The 25,237-nt window shown below is 42.9% G+C and overlaps 3 protein-coding genes across 8 annotated transcripts in view; 2 read left to right on the top strand and 1 right to left on the bottom strand.

Annotated features, from left to right (window-relative positions):
- The window catches only part of scn12aa (sodium channel, voltage gated, type XII, alpha a), a 30,164-nt gene extending 28,859 nt beyond the window's left edge, over nt 1-1,305 (bottom strand). Inside the window, 2 exon segments of the mRNA XM_027019691.2 lie at nt 38-156; nt 1,009-1,305. Of these exon segments, the coding sequence (XP_026875492.2) occupies nt 38-156; nt 1,009-1,305 (416 nt within the window).
- Nucleotides 1,306-9,586: 8,281 nt separating this feature from the next.
- yju2 (YJU2 splicing factor homolog) lies at nt 9,587-13,260 on the top strand. The gene is made up of 8 exons (XM_027019688.2): nt 9,587-9,681; nt 9,947-10,047; nt 10,178-10,322; nt 10,707-10,841; nt 11,104-11,285; nt 11,630-11,780; nt 12,353-12,515; nt 12,761-13,260. Exons 1-8 carry the CDS (start codon nt 9,658-9,660, stop codon nt 12,892-12,894), a joined length of 1,035 nt encoding a protein of 344 aa, XP_026875489.2. The 5' UTR covers nt 9,587-9,657; the 3' UTR covers nt 12,895-13,260.
- Nucleotides 13,038-24,914, top strand: shda (Src homology 2 domain containing transforming protein D, a). 6 transcript variants are annotated; one of them, XM_027019686.2, is made up of 8 exons: nt 13,038-13,126; nt 14,910-14,981; nt 15,199-15,535; nt 17,335-17,488; nt 18,323-18,532; nt 19,698-19,878; nt 19,968-20,087; nt 21,773-24,914. In XM_027019686.2, exons 3-8 carry the CDS (start codon nt 15,203-15,205, stop codon nt 21,957-21,959), a joined length of 1,185 nt encoding a protein of 394 aa, XP_026875487.2. In that variant the 5' UTR covers nt 13,038-13,126; nt 14,910-14,981; nt 15,199-15,202; the 3' UTR covers nt 21,960-24,914. The 6 variants fall into 6 exon arrangements, with proteins under 6 accessions (XP_026875487.2, XP_026875484.2, XP_026875482.2 ...); XM_027019683.2 differs by lacking the exon at nt 13,038-13,126 and adding an exon at nt 13,356-13,780; XM_027019681.2 differs by lacking the exon at nt 13,038-13,126 and adding an exon at nt 13,356-13,900.
- Nucleotides 24,915-25,237: the final 323 nt, after the last annotated feature.

Raw genomic sequence — 25,237 nt, 5'->3', positions numbered from 1 at the left:
ACACAAGGGGGTAGCTTAAATAGCAGAAGAAGGATATGAGTGAACTAGAATTCGTATAGCGAGTCTTCTGACGACGTGAAAAGGGCTGAACACGTAGAGCGCTGAGACAGCACTGAAGCGGAAGATGGCTTTTCTCTTGTTCAGCACGATAAAGGTCTGCAGAGAAGAAAGACAAAAAGTCACATCCTTTATTCTTTGGGAAGCTGAATAAAACAGCAATAATAATAATAATAATAATAATAGCAACATTTGCTGGACCTGTTTTGGACTTTTGGATCATTTCCTGTTTTGGGCTCATATCTGCCTGATCTATCTCTCTGTTTAGACATTGGGAAATGCAAATTTGCAATGCAAGGACAGCCTGGACCAAACTAGAGCCTGTTTAAAGGTGAGGTCATACATGCGTTAGACCAGAGTGCAGGTCTACAGAGCTTTTCCTTTAGAAAACAAACCATCAAACTGGCAGTGTTTGGAATGCTCCCAGCCAAATATGTCCCCATCCCCAAGCCTGAAATTGTTTATCAAACTGGTAATAAACATTAGTCATATCTGTGGAATATGTGTTTCTTACTGTTATCCTATAACAATTTAAATAGCAATTTCATTCTTGATTTAATTTAAATTCATTAGAGATTTTTTAAATTATTTTTCATGAATTATTGGACACAGTGTTTCACCTCAATCCCTGGATTGTTAATGAAAATAATGAATGAATGTCAAATTAAGATTAGTCATGCAGTGTTGGATGATTATCTTAGCACTGCCTTTTAAATTCATGGAAATAGCAACAACATAGCTGTGTCTACACCACAATATAAAAACCTTAAAAATGCTTCCAACTAAAATGGTTGACACGTGCATAAAATGGCTTCCACAGATATTGCACCTTTAAAATCATTAGAAGCTTTCTCCAACTGCAGCTCTAATGCAAATAGAGGCACGGCTGTAATCATTTCTAATTGGCCCATTCATGAACATTCAAGGTGGCATTAACCAATCCCAGCCCACCCTTTGAGTGTTGAAGTAAAATGGGTCGATATCCTCCAGTGGGACCCCGACCAGTCCAGCAGGGATGTTGCCGTAGATACGTGGAAGGATCTTGCCTGCCTCCAGGTCTGCCTGAGGCTGGGACTGATCCACCTTCCCCAGGGCTTGGGGGGAGTCCACCACCTTCTCCGGGTTGTGGGGAGAGCCCATTGCTTTCTTGACCCCCTGCTCTGCAATCCTCCGCTCAATGGCAGCCAGGGACTCGCGAGTGAACCGCTGCAAGCCGTCTGGACCCACTGATAGCAACGTGGTCGCCATCTTTTCATCCTGATCGTCCTGTAGAATTTAGCCACAGCTGACAGACAGAACCCAAGTCAGGAAAGAGAAAGAGAAATTCCACTTAAAGGCTCACTTGAGAGAAGGCAAGTTCAATCAGTTTATTTTTAAACTTCTGAACTGGGGAGCACAGTAATTTGGCAAGATTCCACTGAAATTGTGGATCAACAATGTTTATTGGCACTTTACTACAGTGTTACAGTGTAACTTCATTATTAACCACTGTGTAAGTAGTAGTTGATTAATCATGCTGTTTAGGAAGAAAACTAACATGCTGAATTCCTTGATGAATTCATATCTGGATGCATATCACAAGACACAAGGCATAAGACATAACCAGTTATGTCTGAGAATAAACCCTGATTTAAAAAATTATAAATGAAGTTACATTCCAGGAACATGTTTTCTTGCCATGCATCGCTAATGTAATCATCTATATAATATAGTTTGCTGCTTTGACAATCGCTGTTGTAAAAAGTGCTGTATAAATAAGTTTAACTTTGACCTCAATGAACTTTGGCTATGAACTTACCATGCGAGTGTGACAGCTGAGGAGTGAGGTGCTCTTATCTGCTTTTATGGTCATTGTTGTTTTATTTACACTCGCTTGTTTTATTATTTTGTTATTATATCGTCCGATGTATTGAATCTTTTTATTTAAGTGTATGGTGGTGTTTTATATTTTGGTTTAGTAGGCTAGAGACCAGACTTTGTTGGTTTGTTTGGGTTGAATGAAGTTGGTTGGTGTTATGTTGTTTTGCTTTTGTTAATATTAATTCCATGCATTTGTGTTGTGGTTGACAAAAATGTTGTCCTTGCTGAGCACCAACTGTTTGGCCCTAGAGAATATTTATATACTGTGACCAGATATAGTCCAGATATATGTACTAAATGCCTTTCTTTGGAATGTAAACTCTGAATTATATACTCTGGAATATAAACTGTGTCTAAATCCTTTAACTTTTTTTTTTCATACATGTATCCACATTAATGGACAATGAAATCTACTGGATTTTGTATTCCAGTCTCCACCGTGGTTCCTTAAAATCGAGCTATTGCTTCTCCGCCAGAGTACCGTAGCTTGTGTTGCGTCCTTATGGCCAACAGGTCACTACCTATTCTGAGGAAAGCTCAGGCGGCATGATGCAGTGTTAGGCAATGGCTCAGTCTTTTACCGGTCCACTTAAATCCATTTAGTATAGGATACATTCACTGGGTAGATGACAATCCCCTTCTGTAAGTTGCTCTGGATAATGGTGTCTGCTAAATGCTGTAAATGTAAATGTATCCAAATGTCTATGTTCAGCATTCTGTCCTGTCAACAGAGATCCTGAAAACTGAGATCCGAGTTTGCCCACTTTTTTCTTTTTTCCTGGGAGATGATTCATTGAACGCATTAGTATGTGTACCAGTATGCATATTTTCTTTCTTTTTTGAAAGTCACATTCTTGGAGAGAGACCAACTTCTTGATTCTGTATGACTTGCGGACCCCTGCAATTGGTCAGCAACACTCTGATGGACAGGCTGGGGGAGGAGGGCCGTGGGGGGGGGAACCATCCCTCCCCCAAAGCGCATGCAGACCCATCGTGCTCTCTGTAGGTCGGACTCTGGACGTCTGTGGTATTGGTGGGATTCAAATTCAGGTCCAAGCAATAGAGTGCAGCAGATGAAGACCAACACTGAAAAAAGAATGAATGACTAAACCACATTTAACAAATCAAAGTTTCAATTTAAACTTTAACACAAATGAATAGAGGAATCTGTTAAAAAGTGTAATTAATACCAATTTAACTGAATTAATTTTTTCAGTGTATTAATTATTGAATGTATTGTTTATAATGTATTAATTATTAAGTAACAACTCTTGCTCTTGTGTTCTTTCACCCATTCCACCTTATCCCATGATTCCTCCCAACTTAGATCCCTGTGTTCTTTCACCCATTCCACCTTATCCCACATGATTCTTCCCAACTTAGATCCCTGTGTTCTTTCACCCATTCCACCTTATCCCATATGATTCCTCCCAACTTAGATCCCTGTGTTCTTTCACCCATTCCACCTTATCCCACATGATTCCTCCCAACTTAGATCCCTGTGTTCTTTCACCCATTCCACCTTATCCCACATGATTCTTCCCAACTTAGATCCCTGTGTTCTTTCACCCATTCCTCCTTACAGCTCATTCTTTTTACTGCTGACAGGCGAACATGCGAACAATACAGCATGAATGTCAGCAGTCACTCTGCACAGCTTGATGTCAGATATTATGAGTGCTACATGCATTGTGAGTGAAGGAAGAGAGAGAGAGAGAGAGAGAGAGAGAGAGAGAGAGAGAGAGAGAGAGAGAGAGAGAGAGCTACTGGATATGGTGTCTTGCTATCGTGTGCTAAGACAATTTCCTCTGGAAATCACAATCCAGGTTGACACTGATTTTATAGCAGTTTGTGGCACAGACGAAGAAATTCTGGTCCATTTCCACACTGATGTCTTCTGAAGTCTTCACCTAGAGACTACTTCCTGTCTCCATTATCCAGTCAAGCATGTCACTGTCTCATGTGAACGAGGCCAGCTGAGAGTCATGGGCAAAGGTTTCAAAAACACCAGCCTTCTCTGATTCACAGTATTCAGGCAGTTTTTAGGCACACAGGCTCCAAAATCACTTGAATAGAAAGTTTTTTTAATTTAAATAAATAATCAGTAATTCTCTCTGGTGATCAGATGTCTCAGGACTGGCAGAAGCAGCAGAGTCATACTCCTCAGTATGACCAATGAGATGGTGTTTGACTTCTGGAAGGAAAGTACGACAACTGCACTTACTCAAGGGATGTTCCCTGGACGGTTTTGGTGTAACTGTGGAGAGAAGGACACAGAACAATCTACTGTCTATCTATCCGTCCGTCCATCCAATTTTTTTTGTTGCTGTATTCTTTTCAGTTAGAAACATATTTTCTTTGAAATATTGGATGTTCCATTTCTCTCCCTTTGGTATGAATAAGGTCCTCTTGATGATTGATTTAAGTTTTGTTTTCCTTGAACTCAAAGTATACTGATACTGAGGGAGTTCCTCTTGTGTTTGTCAAATTTAATACAAAAATATATATTTTAGTGATACAAAAAGGAATAGTTTAATGTTATAGTAAAACATTCCTTATTAAATTTAAGCACTTCCAATTTCACCTTCTCGTTTTCATTTTCAGAAAGGATTTGCTTTCCCTCCTAAGTCATTACCACAGATATGGCATATATCTACACTGTGTAAAGAGGTTCTCTGCATCCAAAGTTAGTATCCTTATAGTGTTTCAATTTCAACACAACTGAAATGACTAACTTGCATTTTATTTTGTGGTAATTTTAAAACAACAAAAGGCTGAACTGAAAAACTGACTGCACACATAAAATAAAAAAATTCTAACTCTAGTTCTGTATTCATCATGTACTTGTGCTTCTCCTGCTATTCAGTGTGAACTAGCAAATTAATTCTGAATTTATTAAATGTAGATTTTTTAAAAAGTCTTTAAATCTAAGTTTAAATGCACTTAGTGCTTATTCAGTGTAGATGTAAAACCTATTCCTAACTGATATTGTTCAACAAAGCCACAACTCCACAAAGTCTTGCTTCACACTTCCACTTCCAGACTCTACGTCTGCGTCTCTGACATTCTTCCCCTATGATTTCTTAACTGCTTTCAAGCTTTTAACGGCAACGCAATTTCTGATATCACACGGCACACATACACATATGCTTTAAGTGCGGCTTTACGCTATATGTAGATGAGCAATCGGGTGTGACATTTAAACATATACGGTAAGTGAAAGAGTGCATGGCAGCCTAATGCGTAGGTACATCATAAAACGCTCAGGCACATGATACACAATTTCACACCCAAATACACCCAGGTTTGTTAATATACCCTCTATTTCAAGCAACTTGCTTCTGCAAGGAAGCTAATTAGCTCTGAACTGGCCAATTTCTTAGTAAATCAAGCCCTCCAGTCTAGTCATATTCATGTGCATCAGAACTGGTGTTCATTTAGATCAGTGCTGTGGCTAATAATGCAAAGCAAATTTAACACGTAAGTGTTTGCGCTCCACCACCGCCAAGCTAAACGGTTTTCCCACTCATAGTAGTAGGGATTCTATTAATCATTTTAACTAACACACACACACTCACACACACACACACATACACATACACACACACACACACACACACACACACACACTCACACACACACTCTCACACATTATCCCTTTCTCTCAGACACTATCAGTTGTGATCAAAATCAGCACTTTGAATGTTTGGATTTCTCAGCAGTCCCTGAATGTAGAGGTGTTTGAGCAACAGACAGACCAGCTATTCCACATCTACAGCATTTTGCAGATGCTTTTACCCTGGGTGACTGACATACACTGCCTGGCCAAACAAAAGGTCACACACTCTAATATTTCGTTGGACCACCTTTAGCTTTGATCATGGCACGCAATCACTGTGGCAACATTTCCAGAAGCTTCTGCAATGTCACAACATTTATTTCTGTCCAGAGTTGCATTAATTTTGCCCCAGGATCTTCTACTGATGATAGGAGATTTGGACCACTGCGCAAAGTCTTCTCCAACACATCCCAAATATTCTCAATGGGGTTCAGGTCTGGACTCTGTGGTGGCCAATCCATGTGTGAAAATGATGTCTCATGCTCCCTGAACCATTCTTTCACAATTTGAGCCCGATGAATCCTGGCATTGTCATCTTAGAATATGCCCGTGCCATCAGGGAAGAAAAAATCCATTGATGGAATAATCTGGTCATTCAGTATATTCAGGTAGTCAGCTGACCTCATTCTTTGGGCACATAATGTTCCTGAACCTAGACCTAACCAACTGCAGCAACCCCAGATCATAGCACTGCCCCCACAGGCTTGTACAGTAGTACACTAGCCATGATAGGTGCATCACTTAAGCCACTTCTCTTTATACCTTGATGTGCCCATCTCTCTGGAACAGGGTAAATCTGGACTCATCAGACCACATGACCTTCTTCCATTGCTCCAGAGTCCAATCTTTATGCTCCCTAGCAAATTGAAGCAGTTTTTCATGGTTAGCCTCATTGACAAGTGGTTTTCTTAAGGCTACACAGCTGTTTAGTCCCAATCCCTTGAGTTCTCTTTGCATTGTGCGTGTGGAAATGCTCTTACTTTCACTATTAAACATATCCCTGAGTTCTGCTGTTGTTTTTCTACGATTTGATCACATGTTTAAGTGCTCGCCGATCACGATCATTCAAGATTTTTTCCAACCACATTCCTTCCTCGAAGATGATGTTTCCCCAGGTTTAGTGGTGTGCAGCCCGGTTGTTAAAGGTTTCCGCCCCTTCGATTTTGGCTGAAGTAATGACTGCCCATTTCAGGGAATTCAGTATATTTGCCTTGTTTTCCTTCATTTCCAATGACCAATCCCTTTAAACTTTAGAGAGTACAGTACATGACAGCTGTGTGACTTTCTCTGTCTCTTTTATGCATATTGGTTGTGCAGTAATAAGGAAGATAAGCAGGTGCCTAGGTTCCATTTGTTTTTTTAAATAGAACACTTCATTAAACCCAGCAGAACATGACCTTCACGTCAGCTGGCATTCTGCTAACTCATTTATTGGATCTGCTTTTGTCAAACATGAATTTGCAGGCTTGTGTCCCATGCGCTTAGAAATTGAAGTTGTCACTAAGCTATTTAACAAACTTTACCTTCCAATGAAAAACAGCCTAGTTCTGAAATTTGGGATTCATAGTTCTTGTTTGAAGGCCCTTGACAGAGGAAGATTTGAGTTGAATTCCTTAATCTCCTTTGTTTTAAATTACATGGCATACAATGGAAGTTTAACAGTAAGGAATCCTAACTCTGGTAGATCAAGGAGGAGAGTAGCATAGGGAAATAAGACCTCTGGTCTCCGAGCTTTGAGCATGAGTAAAAGTGAGATCATGTGACAGGCAGTGTGCAGTAGCCATCTATTCTACTGAGGCAGGCAGCAGCTAACGCAGCTGTTGGGCAGGGTGAGGATACAGGGTGAGGATGTGGGGTGAGGATGCAGGGTGAGGATGTTGTGTGAGGATCCACAGTGAGGTTGTGGGGTGAGGATGCAGGGTGAGGATGTTGTGTGAGGATGCAGGGTGAGGATGTAGGGTGAGGATGTAGGGTGAGAATGTTGTGTGAGGATGTTGTGTGAGGATGTAGGGTGAGGATATTGTGTGAGGATGCAGGGTGAGCATGTAGGGTGAAGATGTTGTGTGAGGATGCAGGGTGAGGATGTAGCGTGAGGATGTTGTGTGAGGATGTAGGGTGAGGATGTTGTGTGAGGATGCAGGGTGAGCATGTAGGGTGAAGATGTTGTGTGAGGATGCAGGGTGAGCATGTAGGGTGAAGATGTTGTGTGAGGATGCAGGGTGAGGATGTTATGTGAGGATGCAGGGTGAAGATGTTGTGTGAGGATGTTGTGTGAGGATGTTGTGTGAGGATGCAGGGTGAGGATGCAGGGTGAGGATGTTGTGTGACGATGTAGGGTGAGGATGTTGTGTGAGGATGCAGGATGAGGATGTAGGGTGATGATGTGCAAGCCTACTAGATGGGCTTCAGTGATGTATGTGGTCAATGCAAAGTTTTTTTTCTTCATCCTGTTGATTTGTTTTGTTCATTTTCTGTGTTTGTCTTTTTGTAACCAGTAACAAGCAGATTTGCTTGAATGTGATATTTTTACATTTCACTGGAATTCCACGGGAATGTCTGTAACACACTGTCTATAGCATGGCAGAAAACGTCCTAATTTGGAAACATTTTATACATATATTTTAATTCACAGGTAGCATATGTGTTTGTTTTTTCTTTTAAGTTGTTAATAACTATAATAGTTTTGCTACCTTATTTAACTTTATTTAAGTAAAAAATAAATGAGAAATAAATAAATGAGAATACTGCTATTGGAACTTAGTCTAAGACTAGACTTGATCTGTTTCCGAAAACCTACCGTAAATATGGTTGTACTCACGTGTAAACGCTGATCATCACAGCATGGCATACACAGTTTAGCTTATTTTCCGTCTTCAGTTTGCAGAATGTTGTGGCAACTCCAGAACCCAAAATAAATCCATTGTGTAGGTCGAAATAAATTATTTGACGCCTCCCCAGATAAAGGTAATTCAGCATAAAGCCGCGAGGACCTTTTAAAACCTAAGTTGATTTTGAGTCCTCTAATTCAACCAAGAGGTTTCCAGACAGGCGAATTCTCTATAGCGAACCAGAGTTTTCTCAACTATGGCGCCGTTATCCTAGTTGTTTCCAGCGTAACACTTATTTATGCCATCAATAAAACAAGCTTCCACCTGACCGATTTTTTTCTAAAATCATATGCGTTATTTTAGTTTTCAGGAAAATATGTGTCACGTCTTACTGCAAGCGCACAAAACATCCTGCGGTCGCTGCGGGCGACTTAGAAACTAGGCGCTCGCGGAGTGGGAGGAAATCGCGATCACACCGGAGTCTGTCCTTGAGCCGCGCGCGCGAAGTGAAACCCGGGTGCTCGAGCATCGCACAGCATGTGCAATTATTTGCACGCAATCGAATCAGTAACAAATCGAAATATGAAATATTGTGATGGTTTTTTTTAGCTCTAATGGTGAATATGGGTAATTATGATTAAACAGGTGTAGCCTTTGAGCAGTATAAAAGTAACTGTGTGTTTTCACATACCTCTTCGTAATTGCTGCCTTGGTGATTGGATGAAAGGTTTTCGTTTACGACCGTGGGGCACTTGAGTGTTGCGGGTGAAAGAAATGTATTATTTAACTGCCCATATATTTTTATTCAACATTTTTCATATTTTTTTCTTCTTTTTCTTCTTCTTTCTTGACAGAGTATATTTATTTTCATGTCAGCATTTATGATAAGATAAGTCAAAATATTAAATGGGATGTTGTTTTACATTCTAGTCAATACGTTAGAATAATAAATTCTTCATTAAAGGGCGAAAAATATAGCGTATATATAGTGTATAGTGCATATAATATAGTGTATGTGTACGTCAGGCAAACAAAATCGCTGTGCAGCATCTGCAACAGCATCAGTGCATGATTAGACGGGATGCCAGCATTAAGATGTGGTGCGATTGCGCCCTCTTCAGGCTCTTATAAAGTCTGCCGGGATCGTCGTCGCTTTTCTCCCGAACAATAGATGGCAGTAATTACCCACTTATACTACAAGTAAGTTAGAGTAAGCTAGAGAAGGAAGGACGGCGAAAGGTTTCTTTTCAGTGCTTGTGGCTTTGGTCCGTTTCTTCCTAAACAGCGCTAACCATGTCGGAAAGAAAGGTTTTGAATGTAAGAGTCTTGAATACTTATTCCCCCGTTCTGAGGAAGCTCACTAGTGTTACTGAGAAACCTAAGGGACAGTTTTAACATTTGAATAAAGTCCTTATTTATTGTCTACGCTGTGCTAGGTTAGCTAAGCTAACTAACAGTAGATAGTTAACTAGCTTATCATTTAGAGGGTTGTTGTCAGTACTTTGTGAAATATCGTGTCGAATTAACACTTTCGCTTCTAGCATTTATTGCTAGCTAAATATGTATTTGTCTGTTTTCGTAGAAATACTATCCCCCAGATTTTGACCCATCCAAAATCCCCAAACTCAAACTCCCCAAAGACCGTCAGTATGTGGTTAGACTGATGGCTCCGTTCAACATGAGGCAAGTGTCTTGGTACAAACTGCGATCTTATTTTTATTAGCTACTTGTAATTGCACTGATACAAAATCTTTTTTGGTGGATTTTTGTATGTACAAATGCCTTGTAGTCCTAAATGACCCATTTGTTTCAGATGTAAGACATGCGGCGAGTACATTTACAAAGGGAAGAAGTTCAATGCACGGAAAGAAACAGTACAGAACGAACAGTACATGGGCCTGCCCATCTTTCGCTTCTATATTAAATGCACCAGATGTCTGGCCGAGATTACTTTTAAGGTAAGAGAAGGAACCTGTTGTGCCAATGAAATGCTACTTTCATTAGGACAGCACAGCTATTAGGATGGTATTTACATTTATGGCATTTAGCAGACGCTCTTAACCAGAGTGACTTACAAAAGTGCTTTGTCATTTACTCATAGACTACATGCTAGCCAGTAGAGAAGGTATTATACCATTGAACTAGAATACTCTTGAAATACAGGATCAATGCTGATGCCTAGAAGTGCAAAAATACATATAAGCTCTACCTCAGACAATGTTAAGTGTACTATTGTTCTAATTATCATGGAATTGGTAAACATGTTTGCCTGGAGCTCTTTGCTATAGCACTCGAAGTTTGTGATTGTGATTTATTTGTTTTTTGCTTGCTCTCTCAAATAGACAGACCCAGAGAACACAGACTATGCTATGGAGCATGGGGCAACACGAAACTTTCAGGCTGAGAAACTGATTGAGGAAGAGGAGAAGAAAATTCAAAGGGAACGAGAGGAAGAAGAGCTAAATAACCCGATGAAGGTAATGTTGGTTGATATGCCAGGCAGCATGTTTTTGGTTTTTTTTGTTTGTTTTTTCCTTTTACACCTACAAGCAGACAATCATATTTTAAAAAAGATAGCACGTCATAAGTACTGGACTAATTTTGAAGGAATAAACTGCAATTTACAATGCATATTACATACTTTCACTATACCAGTACGTTATTCCACAAGGCCATCTGAGTTTAAGCTCCTAGGCTCAGTTGTCTAAACAAAACGCCCTTTATGCGTCCATCCCCCAGGTCCTGGAGAATCGCACACGGGACTCAAAGATGGAGATGGAAGTCCTGGAGAACCTGCAAGAGCTGAAGGAGCTCAACCAGCGCCAGGCGCAGGTGGACTTTGAGTCCATGTTGGAGCAGTACAAGGAGCTGGAGAAGAGACAGAGGGAGAAGGAGAAGGAGGAGGATGAGAGGGAGACCAAGTGAGTGAAGAACAGAATGAAATGATTCTGAACATTAGTGTTGTAATTGTGTTTTCCATCCCACTACTCAGGGTCACCAAAAACAGTCCATGTTTTTTGCATTCAGTGTTCTTGATTGCTTGGTTCGGGTGTGTTAGGATCAGGACCTGACCCCGAATGTAGACCAGCTGGGGCCCCGTGATGACTGGCGTGAAAAACGTTCTTTTAAACAAAGTTTTTATGTTTGTAAAAAGTACCGCAGACGACCAACTAAAGGGTCTGTAAAGGTGCAAAAATCCGCTCCAGATAATTTAATCTAGAAGAAAATCAGTCTGTCCGTGCGTGCTTGTGCTCTCTGTCTGTAGAGATATGCTGGAAAGGGCTTTGGTGAAGAGGCTCATGGATTCTGACTCTGACTCGGATCAGGACCAAGAGAGAGGAAAGGAACAGCAGAAGAAGCACTCTGCTGAGAGACCTACAGATATCCTGACCACAGACAGAGGCCCAGACACAAAGGCATGGAGACCACACCGAAACTCTGACACCTACCGTTGTCTATGCCACAATTATACCATAACCTTTCAACGCTGATTTTATACAAGCTAAGGTGCATTTAACTCTGTTACGGTACATGTTACAGTACTGCTGCTAGCTGCTTTGGGGACATGGCCAACTATTTCAGACACCTTCCCTGCTTCATGTAAAAATAAATCTGTGTATTTCAGCAGAGCCATGCCTAAAAGTACAGGATAACCTGCACAGCAATGATAATCATCTCTGTCTTGTCACAACACTGATTTCAGATTGTGGCTTGATGTGAAATGATGGCTTGCACCACGCAGTGCTGATTGGCTGCTGTCCAGCGAACCTCACACCTCATTTGCATAAAGTTGAGATTGCTCAACTTTTCAATGCGCTCTCTGCCTCTCATAATCCCCCCCCCCCCCACACTGTCTCCACGGAAATGAACGAGAGGCGGAGCGAAAACTGCCTCACTTCGCTGCAGTGGAAATGTGCCGTTAGGGAAAAGGTTAATGTGGAGTGTTAGTGGTGCTGTGGGGTCATGCTCTTTCACTCACCCCCCACAGGGTCCCTCGCCTGCTGGGGTGAAGCGTCAGAAAGTGGAGAGCTGGGAAAAGAGCGTGGGGGCACTGGGAGGCAGAGGACCACTGGGGTCACTGGTGGTGAGGAGAAAACCCACAGCCACGGTCTCAGTACAGCAGCCTGCATCTGGGACCCACACAGCTACAGGTGGGTCCTTTTGACCTATGCCCTATGGGACTGACTGGAGTCCAGCCACAGAAGTGGTATAAAATAATCCAGATGCATCCACAATCTGAAAACTAGATTGCTAATCATATTTAGAATAATATGGTAATTACAGAGATATTTTAAGTCACTTAAATAAAGCACCTGCATTGCTTTATAGCACTTATTTGGGGCTACATTTAAAAAATATATATATTTATTTTTCCTTTTATTTGTTTACCGTTCAGATTCATCTGTTGAACCTGCACAGACCTGCGTGATGGCTACAGCCAGCAGCAGCCTAGCAGCGCCTGTTCAAAACAGTTCCTCTCTCAGCCTGCTGGGGGCGTACTCGGACAGCGACGACAGCAGCAGCGATTAAGCGCCTTGTCCTATGCAGAGCTTTCGAAATAATGCAAAAGGACAGTCGCAAGAGGAAACCCAAGGACAATTTTTTCTTTTAAAATGGACTAGCAGCTATATCCGCTGGACATTTATGGCAAACACAGCAGTATTTCTGAAGATATTCTGACTCTGCTTGAATGATTGGATAGTTAGACGCTTTTTGGTCCGTTATTGAACTAACAATTCCTCAGGTTTGCAGGTTTTGAATGGTAATGATATAAGAATTGTAAAAAGCCACCTATAACCAAATTTTCATTTCCTTTCAGATTTTCCCATTCAGATATGACTGCATTCTCTTGACACACATCCAATATTAGAAGAGTGTACTTCTGTTTATGCGACAGTTCACATAGTCTTTTGTGTCTTATTTGTAGCGTGTGGCCTCTATTGCTGCTATTTCCCAACTAGACTGATATACTTTTTATTACGGTTCCCAAGTCCAAACTACCGTGCTTAAATAAGATCTTATCTGCAGAGTATTGGAGGGTGGCATCAACTCTTGGGAATCACAACAGACCGCCATGTGCCTTTGACAATAGTTGCCTTAGGTTCGCTGCTGGTTAGAAATGAAACCTAATCCTGGACTCGTAGCATTACTTAAACGTGATGTCCATTTTAAATCCTTATTCTTGGATTAGGCTAAATGTGTGATGCACTTTTATACGGTTTCCTCGGGGAGTCTCAAGTCATCGGCTTGACCGCTACATGTTGTAGCGCTCTTTCGTCGTGTGCTTACATTAGTTGGAAATAATGACAAAGGGAAGATATGACACTCGTGTTCACAATATTGCAGATATATAATGATGCGGCGACGTTTGATGAAATTACACTCTAGTGCAGAACAAAGAAGAGATAACTAGCCTGTGGGTATTCCTACAAGTCGGCGCCGTTCGTGTCTTAACCAGCTGTCTCTCGTAACATTGTTCATTTGGTAGACGAAGCCAAATGCAAGCGGTGCTCCGGAGATGTGGGAGCCAGAGTTGGTTGAGTAGTGTGCTTATTGTTTTATTTATCTCTCTCTCCCTCTCTCTCTCTCTCTATATATATATTTTAAGCATTGCCATGGTAAGTCCTTGCAAGGCGCGTAGTGTGAAATCATCTTGGTTGCGGTTTTATTTGTAACTATTCTTGTGAAAGCGGATTTTTGATTTTGGGAAATGTTCTGATGTATCCGACTCTTCGTCTATGGGGCTTGCCACAAAAGCTGGATGTAGTTAGACGGGGTAAAGCAAAATAACTGGTTAAAATTGTGTGCAAAAAAATAAGTTGCTACGTCAATCATTTATTGTAAATCAGTCGTTCTTTGCTCATTTCAATATAATCTATCTTGTGCGTATTTGCGATTTGAATTGTTTTGAATAAGACGCCATGGTTAGCTTGTTGCTAGCTAGCATGGTCCATGTAAATAATATAGTGTTAACCTAACAGATTTGCTAACTATAGCTAGCTAGCCAACATTAGCAGAATTGAGCTAAAACGTGTAGTTTTGCAATATATGCTGTTAACGAATTTGTAAACTTAAAATATCCGACAAAAAGCTTGGTTTGGTTTATTAAAGAAATATGACAAGTAAATGTCCAAGTTGCCTGTCTAGCTTACGTTAGCTGGTTAGCAGCCCTAACAACTGGTACTGGAAAAGTTTCTGGGAGGTGAAAAGTGCCTGTGTGTGTTTTCTAATTAACCTTCGATACCTGGTGGTAGAAAATCTAGAAACCCAAGCTGAGGAAGCAAGTAATTCACCTAAATAAATAAATAAATAAAAATTCATCCACACCCTACATGTTAAACATCTACAAGATGGAATGGGGCTAGCTAGAGAGGTTGGGCTGGTCTAGTTATGGAGGCGTTGTCCTTTAGATATGTAGCTAAATGAAGTGTGTGTTATCTAAAGCTTATTTTAAAATTTTTCTTCTTTTCTGGAAGCCTTGTCCTTTTAGATATTGTAGTTAGAGCTACTGTGTCTGCAAACTAAAGTTTATTTTTCCTCATCAGCTTTCTTTAGACAACTCAAAGCAAAAGGAGGAGTGTGGTGTTTTAAGGTTTCGGCAAGACCACTAGAGACAGGTAAATTCTGTTTAACAGCCCCTGCATTCCAAGAAATTGCACAATTTGTGGTAACCCATGTAAAACTTTAACTTTAGCCTGCTGTGATGGCACATGTCAGTGTTGCGTGAATGTTTAGGAACCCAGTTCTGCTTGTGAAGTAAGAAAATCTATTTTATCTCACCCTCCTCTCACCAGTCCATCTTAATGTTGAGCCTGCTTGTTTGTTTTTCTACAGACCCATGGCAAAGTGGTTGAAAGATTACCTAAATTTTGGCAGCAGGAAAGCACCTCCGCAGCCACCTAAGCCAGACTACACCGAGAGCGAGATCCTCCGGGCGTACCGTGCCCAGAAAGAACGAGACTTTGAGGACCCGTACGAGACCTCAGAAAACCGAGTGCAGAACGGCTCGGGGACCACCGACCCGTTTCCTGCCTTTGGAACAGTTCTGCCCAACGGCATGGAGGTCAAGATTGTGTCTCCCAAACACAGGCTGATAAAAGTGGAATCTCAGGAATTTGTCCGCTGCAAGAACCCACTAAGCATTGTGTCCTTTGAAGAGCCGCATACTCCGGTGAGTCCTGATTGCACCTTTCTTTAAACACTGCTTCCACAGTCCTTGCGTCACCTAGTACTCAGGAAAAACTCAATTCCATTAATGGTAATATAATGAATCCCACACTAGGTGAACTACATCATCTTAAGAGTAAGCAAGCAATGTTGCTTTAGTACAGCTCAAAAACCGTATTATTGTAATCACTAATTCCAGTTAGAAACAGGTGCTTAATAAAGGGCTTGTTAAATATAATTGGCTACAGAGAGCCTGTACCTGTCTGCATTTTAAAAGTATACATTTGTCAGTCAGTGCCTGAGTTTATTATTTGTTCTCCCATGTCTATAAGCCTATAAACTGCTGCTTGTTTAGAGCTTTTTGTTTTGCTGCCAGGCATATGAATGGGGATTTTCGGGGTCAGAGAGCCAGCATTTGTCTGGCCTCTGTGTCACAGCATCACATAGTTATTCAGAATCTGACAGCATCCTGCCAAAGTCCAAGGCATAAGACGTTTCCTTCTCCATACGTGTCCCCGAAAAGACCACAGCTAGTTTTGCAGAGATTTAAGTGTAGGTGGGTATGAGTCAGAGTGTGTAGACCGTAATGCAGGTCAGCCTGTTAACACATGCAAGCGCTTTTGTCTGTCTGAAAGGGTGGAGGTGGACAGAGGTTGAAAACAAAGAGGTCATTTTAGTTTAGGTTATTTTGTGTTTGAAATGGATTAGATTGAATGTATATCCATATAAAGGATCCACGCACAACTGATGTCTTTTGGCATTGATTATAATCCCACAGACGCATGCTAGTCTGTGAGCCTGGCACAGTGGCAGTTGTGCTACATTACTTAGTAATTATCTTTTTGGAGGCAATGAAATATTAAAGCCAAGAGACAGAGGGAGATTTTTATTCATTAGCCTATAAAATGAATGTAATATGTAAGCCTGCAGTGATTTTTCTCCCATTCTTAGACCGCCCAGGGTGCTGTTCCTCATTATCAGCCATTCTTATTTACCTGTTAACCTTCAAAAGCAAGAGCCTCATCAAAGTGCTTGAGCTATTACCAAAAAAAAAACCTCATTCATCAAGAAAGTGAAAGGCATAAAGATCGCAATCCTGCCTGTGGGTAAATATGTCACAGCAGTGCTTTCCCTCATGGTCTTTTCTTTGCCTTGTTCGAACATGCACCTCCATGCCGTTTCTCTCCAAGTCGACTCCTTGGCGGCTGAGTTTCTGTCAGGTGTAGTAGCTCGAGCAAAAGTGCCGAGGGAGATGTGACTCCTGGAGCATAATTAGGGCTCAGGCAAAGCAAACGGAACCTCGATAAGTGGATTCAAACCGGCTCTAGGGCCGCTGGAAGTACTTGCCGGTGCTGCCCCCTAAGCTCATATGCACAGGAAGCGAGAAAGACCTCTGTGACCTTCGTCAGGCGAGAGAGCACATGCTCGAGCATTGCAGCGATATTGCAGCCCCTTTTTTTTTTTTCCCCTCACCCGGTTCTCCTTTGGAAAATCTCCCATTTTCTCCAATCATCTTTTCCATTACTGGTGAGCTCTATTTAACACGGGCTCTACTTGCACAATGGCTTCTGCTCATGCAGTGTTGTTTTTTGGTAATAAGCTCTAAGGCTTGGTAGGACATCTCTCATGCTTCCTCCCTCCATCCCTCCCTTTTTTTTATTCTCTCATATTTATCTCTTTTGTGTTGTTTCATCATCCTGGAGGCTGTACTTAACCTCCCTCACCAAGACCCCTCGTCTCTCCCTCAGTCTTTTGTCCACAGACAATACTTAATCTCTCTCTCTCCCCTCCCATCCCCCCCAGCTGGTTCCATCTGCTCCAGCAGTAGGCGACGCGGATTACTCCGACCCGTTTGATGCGCGGCCGGACCCACGGGCCCGGCCGGGCTGGGAGCACGGCTCTGTGGAAAACAGCAGCAGCTACATGGAGCCCTTTGAAGCGCAGAGAGTCATTACTGGTGAGGCACCTTCCCAGCTCCAGCAGCCTTGAGCACACCTGTGGAGAACAGGACATCAGCACAGCCACTTCATCTCAGAGATGCATTACCGGGAAGAGCGGTCATTCAGGGGAGGCTTGCCAGACCATGTGCAGGGTGTTCTAGTGAGAAAGCAAACCTGGATATACCTTATAATTGTATTTGAAGAGCTATTTGGTAGCATTAGTGTAAAGTTGTTTTCACTCAGGCTGGGTGTGTAGTCCAGCTCCTAGAGGAAATGGATGGAGAATTACCATAAAAGCTTCTGCACGTGTTGAGTTATTTCGGGAAGCATTTATCAGAGTACTGCCCCCCCCCCCCCCCCCCCCCCACCTCAGTAGAATCTACACAGCAAAGCTGCATTTTCTTACCTGTGTTGTAACAGAAGTGCAGTTCCTGCTTAACCTCTTTAGAACATTGAGAAGAATTCCTTTCTCTTCAGCTCGGGTCAGTTTGACTTAGAATTGTTGGCAGCATTGTGATTTTGGAAAATGGTGTCTAATTGAGTTTTAAGCTATTTGAGAAGAAAGTTGTTCTCACCGGTTGTTCCTTTTTACTGGAGCTGAGCATTGTGCAACGTTGGTAGCTTCTCTCAGTGCTCTCATGAAGCATTAAGTGTAGACAAATGATTTCTTTACAAAGTGTCATTGTGACTTTTGCTATAACAACTTCATAAGCGATTTAAGCATTGAACATAGCATGATGAGTGTGTGGACAGCATGCTGCTTAGGATGCCCTGAAGGCTTCCACAGACATGTATTGTCTGTGAAAGTTAACATATTAAAGCCTAAGGGGCTTTTTTTTGTTGCCCTGCAGAGCTGCAGCACAGCTTTGAGCAGACCCGCCCTGGCCTTCAGGGCAGCCCACAGTTGTACGACAGCCCCTATGATGAGAGGGGGCACCCTTGGGCCAAGCCCACCGACCACGAGAGAGAGAGCCGGCTGCCCCAGGACGATGAGAGGCCCGCCGACGAATACGACCAGCCCTGGGAGTGGAAGAAAGAGAACATCTCGAGAGTTTTCGCAGGTGAGCCACGCCAAAAACCAGGGTCCTGGATGGCCACCCACACTCGAGCAGAGCCCCACTGCGACGTTGAAATGGAGTGGGGGTGTGCATTGCTATGACGATGGTGTAGGAGGAAAGGGGAGACTGGGGAAAGAAGCATTAGCGCGATAAAGAATTGAAGGCAAGTGGCCATGGCGGAAGGGGCAGAAGGAGCAGCCATCAGAGCTGAATCCCTCTGACAGCCCCAGAGCTATGAGTGGCAGGAAGATCCACAAGGGACCTGTCTGATGGTGTGCTGAGACAGGGATGCTCCGCTCACAGTCTAGGTTCTGTGGCATTTACAGCCTGCTTTCAGCGTAGAGTTCATGTGGGGTGACTGACTGCTAACAGCACAATGTGTGCAGTCATTAGAGGAAAAGAGCAGGACAGTTCAGGACTTTTGGGGAAGAAATGAAATCCCTCTGGTTTATAAGCTCAGTGGCATGACAGCCAAAAGGGTCATTCAAATGTATGAATGGAAAAGCATGTCAGTGGACAAAAGAATATTTATGAATAAAAACTTGTCCAGAAGCAGTGGGAGACTGAACATTGGTCTTACTGCTCTTTGAGTGAAGCGGAGATGAATTAAAGGCATGTCTGCATAGTGCGGGAGGGTGAGAGAAGGGTAACATAAAGCTAAACAAACCCAGACAGAGACATAAAGTAGAGTCTGGAAGGGGGTCTAGAGAAACAAAGGGGGTGGGGGGCGGTTCCAGGAAGTGCCTGAAAAGGAACAGCTAGAATTTGTCTGATGACCTGCTGTTCATCTGGACGGAACCCCTCCCCCCACGGCCCGCTCCATAGACCGAATCAGCCTGATGAGAAACAGGACCATTGATGTGAGAGGGATGTAATAACCCAATCAAAAACAAATGCGGTTTTACTAGCGACACTAGTCTCAACTGCAGCTATTATGAAGTGCAGTGAAGTGTGGATCTAGCGCTGTCTCTCTCCGGGATGGATTAGAGTCTCATCTTTTTCTTTTTTTTTTTAAATCAGGGTTTCACTCTAATGCTTTAATGGCCTTTTCAACTTGGCTTCAGGAAGTCGAAGCTTTTCGGCCTTGGTGGACTTCTCCATCGCAGTTCTGGGCGGCTCTGCTCTTCTAGACCTGGTTAAACGTGGCTGCTGTTTTCCGTGTGTTCAGTTCAGTTCGACGGCACTGATCGAGACCACTCCACCCTGCCCCACGGTGAGAAGCAGAGGAGAGTCGGAGCTCCCAGGTCCAGCCCTCCATCCAGCAAGGCCACCAGCCTGCAGAGGCAGAGTGAACCCCACACCGTCCTCGGGGAGAGGGTAGACCCAGCCAAGCCCCTCGAACAGCAAGTGTGCGTTGCCGCCCGTTTATGCTCCCATCCAGCTCATTAGCTTCAGGATGAAATCCTGACTGAACATTGTGTGTGTGCGTGCGTGATAGGTGGTACCACGGTGCCTTAAGCCGTTCGGAGGCCGAGACACTGCTGACACTATGTAAAGAGTGCAGTTACCTGGTGAGGAACAGTCAGACCAGCAGAAACAACTACTCCCTCTCCCTCAGGTACAACACTGTCCTTCACACCCACAACTGTAACTCTGCTACACTTTCTGCCTCTCTTATTTAGTGCAGTAACCCCTTTCCCTCTCTCTCAAGGTTACAGTAACATTACCAGACTCTCGGCCCCTAATATAGTCTTCCAGTCACTGAACTTATATCGAGAGTGGTAGCAAATGCAGTAATGTTCTCTCTTATAGTCTCTGGGGTCATGTATTAGCATTTTCTCTCTCTATCTCTCTCTCTCTCCACTCACATACCCATCGGGTTCCTGACCCCCTGCTGATAATGGTTGTTAATCATGGCGTGTCATTAGAACCTGCAGTTAGGTGTGCCATGGCAACCACAGATCAGTAGCACTTCAACGTCCACAGCCTTCCCTGTGCCGGTTTCTTTCCTTTAATGAGTACTGTGTCAGTATGTGGGTTCGGCAGGCCATGTCCCTGACCAGATGGTCCGCAGAGTCCCTGCTCATGCTTGCTTCTGTCCTGAGATGTGCATGTCTTCAAGCATGCTTAGATTTTATTGGGTACCTTAAGGTGTTGTAGAAGGGGTGGGGGATGGGGGTGTATATCTGTCTTCATAACAACATGCTGTCTATTCTGCATAAGAGCTGAGATTAAGATTTTCCAGTGCATACTCCATCCCACCTGCTCAGTGACACACATTTAATCGTAACTAGGGAAACTGCTAGGTTACTTATTATATACAGTTCACTTATTCTACGCGCTCGGCATGCTTTACAGCAGATTTCTTTCCTAATGACATCGGGGTTGGATTCATTCATTATATGTACTGTGGTCAAGCCATCTTTATTTATAGAGCACCAAAAGACAACAAGTGTCAGTCAAGCTTTTCAGTAGTAAACCACATAAAAGAAAACGGACAGGCCACATCATATAATCCTCCTCTCGGCTTTGAAGAGGTGCTTTTGTACTTTGCTCCTTGATGTTCACGATTCCAAACAGTATCAGCCTGCCATTTACTCACACTCTGAAACAAACAGCGTTGCCGTCGGCAGTATTTGTAGTCATTACATGGTTCTGCTGGTTGCATTTTATTTATTTGCATGCTAATACACCATTTTAAATACATCAGATCCCCAGTGCTGGAGCCTCTCTTTTCATCCATTTTTCTCTTGTCACCTCATCGCTTGCGCACGCTTTCTCTCTCTCTCGTTCTCTCTCGCTCTCTCTCTCTTTTCCCCCCACCCCATGTTGACAGCACTCTGAGAAGCACTCTTAATCCTGCACAGCTGTGTCTGTGTCTGTATCTGTGTGTGTGTGTGTGTGTGTGTGTGTGTGTGTGTGTACGTGTGTGTGTGTGTACGTGTGTGTGTGTGTACGTGTGTGTGTGTGTACGTGTGTGTGTGTGTGTACGTGTGTGTACGTGTATACACGCGTAGCTTCCGCTCCAGAGAGCCATGCTGGGGTGCCGTATACCTGCAGTCCCCCACTCTCTTCCTCCCCTGTGCTCGTGTAACATCACGGAATGAACTGCTCATAACTGCAGGCAAATTCCACGCAAATTACTTGTTTTACAGGATGCATAGAAACAAATCTCACGTCCTCTGTCTGTCTCGGTTTCTGTATATTTACAGCCTTATCTTGAGGCTTTTTTGTACCAAATAAAACCAGTGGGTGTGGAATTTTTTTTTTTTTCACCAATATTCCCACCGTGCTTCCCTACAGGAGTTGCCACGGCTTCATGCACATGAAGTTCTGCCTGACCAGCGAGGGGAGATATGTGCTGGGGGAGAACAGCCCCCCCTTCACCACCATCCCAGCAGCCATTCACTACTACACCACCCACAAGCTGCCCATCCGTGGGGCGGAGCACCTCTCCCTACTCTTCCCTGTGGTGGTGCAAACACTCTGAGCGCACACACACACGCGCAGGCAGGCCTGGACTCCTGCTCACTTACTCACGCATTCGCACATGCATACTCAGGGCCTGATTTGAAACGGCTTGCAGTAGCGCTTTGTGTTTTATCTGAAATGTAGTTTTGGTGTGGATTTGTGATGATGGCTATTTGATTGAACTGAAAATCAGAACATTCAAAAGTGCCATTGATGATGCAATTTCAAATGTGAACCACTGCGAATTTGGCTGTGGTTGGTGCTGCAGTTTTGAAGGCTTTTTTTGAGACAACACAAGTCCACCCTCTTGCAGAATCTTTCACACTACAAGACTTGCACAGAACTGTTGTAGAGCGACGTTCTCATAGTCCTCTCCCTTTACTTATACCAACTATTCCTCTGGACTCGTAGAGGAATGCTGTCCTAGTGGGATAAGCCTTCATTACAGTGACACTGGTAGCAGCAGAAGTATACAGGACCCATTTTAGCTGTAGCTCCTCCATCGTTATGCTGTACCCTTGACACCTGTGCTGCGCTCAGAGAGCACCTGCCAAAAGCGGAAGAGGTGTCAATAATTGCATAAGGACAACGATTTTTTTTGCCGTTGAGGACAAATATGGCCAAATGAAGTTGCTCCGTAATATGTGAATACCTTTTTAATAAATCCCAGTTGTCCAGTGTAAGATGTGGTGTTAATGAGCTTGGCTGGCATGTGCTGGGATGCAGGATGTTGTCCCCTGTGGTGGCAGAGGACGGTACCAGCTGTGCCCAATCAGGTCAAGGAAGCGCCTCCTGCAAGGGGAGTTCCTGCAACCCCAAAGCGGAGCTTCCAGTCAGCCGGGTCTACTCTCTTCTCTCTGCTTTGTCCAGCTAACGCTGCACTCAGAGAGGGCTGACCACCACATTGCCGACAACCAGTCAAAAAAAAAAATAAATCATGGCAAACTTGCAAGCAGAAACTACTGAACACTTGAATACACGTTAACACTTTCTCTGTCGTGACTGTAGCGTCTCCATTTGCATTAGCTGATTTTATTTTTTTTGGAAATAGAAGCAATAGACAGTTTTAAATAAATGTACAGATGATATCCTTATCACTGCAAGAATTATTCACACGCTTCATAACTGACTCCATTAGGCGGAACTCCGTTAGATGAAACTAAAAAAGTATATTTGGTGCAGTGAGTCCTGAATGAAGCAGCAAAGAGCAAAATGGTCACTTCTTCGCTCTTTATCCTGCAGACAAGAAGTCGTAACAAGTCAATATCTGCCACAGCATGATGAACTGAAGTATGGTTTCAGGAATGATGTGCATTAGCTGATGAGTATAAGATGGAGTAACCTCTCCAGTGACCTGCTTCTGATCTGGGCCTGCTGGACACTCCTGGAGGCATATGAGGAACCTTTTAAGGCGTTGGTCGACGGAGCTGTCTGCTGTATTTTAGTCACAGGCAGGATCGCTAAAGTGGCTCTAGAACTCACACTCACAGTGGCACGGTAATTCTGTCATGGCACATAGTAGTAGTAATACACCAGGTCCTATTCTGTTGCAGAGTGTAATGGAGAATTACACTGTAGTTGACTCAGTTATGCTGACTAATTTTACTGACACTAATGTTTTTAAGCTCTCATTTCTTTTGAATAAAGTATGCTGTTTTTAATAGTAAAGCCTGCATTATATTCATCATATTCTTGTGTTCTACACGTTGGGTGGATGAATACTGGATTGAATGTGACACGTTTGTGCTCTGACGAAATGAAGCAGGGAGCATAACTCGCTCACTTTCTCTCTCACGCTGTTCTTGCAGTGTATTCACTCCGCCTCTCTCCCGCATGTTGGCTCTCCGCATAAAGCGGAATGGAAGATGATTCCTTCAAGCCTTCACACAATACAGACAGAAAAATAGGTCATGGCTCCCATGTGGGGCTTGGTCTATATGTGCAGCAATGTTTGTACGTCAGGGGTAATGGGTGGGTGTGTGTCTGAAAAAGGGAGAAGTGTATTAACCTTTCTTTTGCAGAGATATGCTGGCTTTCGTTTTGTAGTATTTCTGCAGAAAGTCACTTTGACTTCTTAAACTGCTTAGTATTAGGTTAAAGAGGGAAACTCATTTTTTGTTCATTTTTAGTGCTTTGGCCTGATATGTAAAGACAAACTTTTAAAGGTGCTATTTGCATTGCTGTATAGTGTATACACACCATATTTGCAGTGCTGTGTGGTTTTTACTTAATTTGTGTTTTCCAACTGACAACTAGCTACATTCTGTTCAAATGCTCATATATATTACTGAAGAATTTGCATCCTTCTGTCACCCAACAGTGAATGTGTCCTACTTTTCATGATCTGGATTGCAGGCCTTTGCATCTGCGTTCAGATAATACAGCAGCTAAACCCAACATCACAGAGCCTCGTGTTTGCTCTGTGTGGCTGTTTGTGCAGCAGGATGCTAAAGTGTGGGAGTAGATGTGCATTCACGTGGGTGTGAGCTTTTGCCAGCTTGCCTCCTGAGAGCAGGTGTGAGATGCAGAGGTCACTGAAGCAGAAAGAACAGAGACATTTCATCAGTGACGGGTCAGAGGAAGGTCCAAAATAACCATGGGAGCGGCTGCGAGCGCCATGGCAACAGCAGCATTCTAACAGGACACCCCTGTCATACCCCATCTTCTCATCCACTTGAATCCTACAGGTTTTAGAGAATAAGATGCAGTGTCTTAATACAATACTTCTAGGTAGAAACCAGTCAGTTGTGTTCATATCATGCTTGGTAAATATGCTATGAAGGACCAAAAGTCTGAAATATAAAACTTGATATTTGACTTGAGGGCTAGAGTGCAAGTCTATTCTTGTCACATGACACCACTCCTATAATGGAATCAATGTTCACTGTGTTCATGGTTCATCCTTACATTTACTCCTGATGGTTTTTTCTCCAGTGTATGCAGGACCAAGTTAAATAAACAGGAACATATTAAATGTCTGGATTTACAAGAGCTTTTAATGTATAATTGTATTATTGTTGCCTTTTATAATTGCTTTCTACTGAAAAGAAACGAGTCAGCTTCTGTTGGTAAATGATATTCCACCTGAACAATGATCTAAGTGTTTGGCAAAATTAGAGTTCTGTATATTAATTGAAAGCAAGATTTATAGCATTATATAGCCTCTATTCAGCAGTTGTTACAAAAAGGGTTTCGGTGAAACTAGGACATAACCTCCAAATTGCCAGAACACGGAAAACTCACCAGTGTTAATTTATCGGAAAGTCGAGCATAAATAAATAAATCGAAGCACCAAAT

Source organism: Electrophorus electricus, chromosome 7 (assembly GCF_013358815.1).
Source record: "Electrophorus electricus isolate fEleEle1 chromosome 7, fEleEle1.pri, whole genome shotgun sequence".
NCBI classification, from domain to species: domain Eukaryota; kingdom Metazoa; phylum Chordata; class Actinopteri; order Gymnotiformes; family Gymnotidae; genus Electrophorus; species Electrophorus electricus.
The sequence above is the reverse complement of the archived record's forward strand: the minus strand, read 5'-3'. Positions and strand labels throughout refer to the sequence as shown.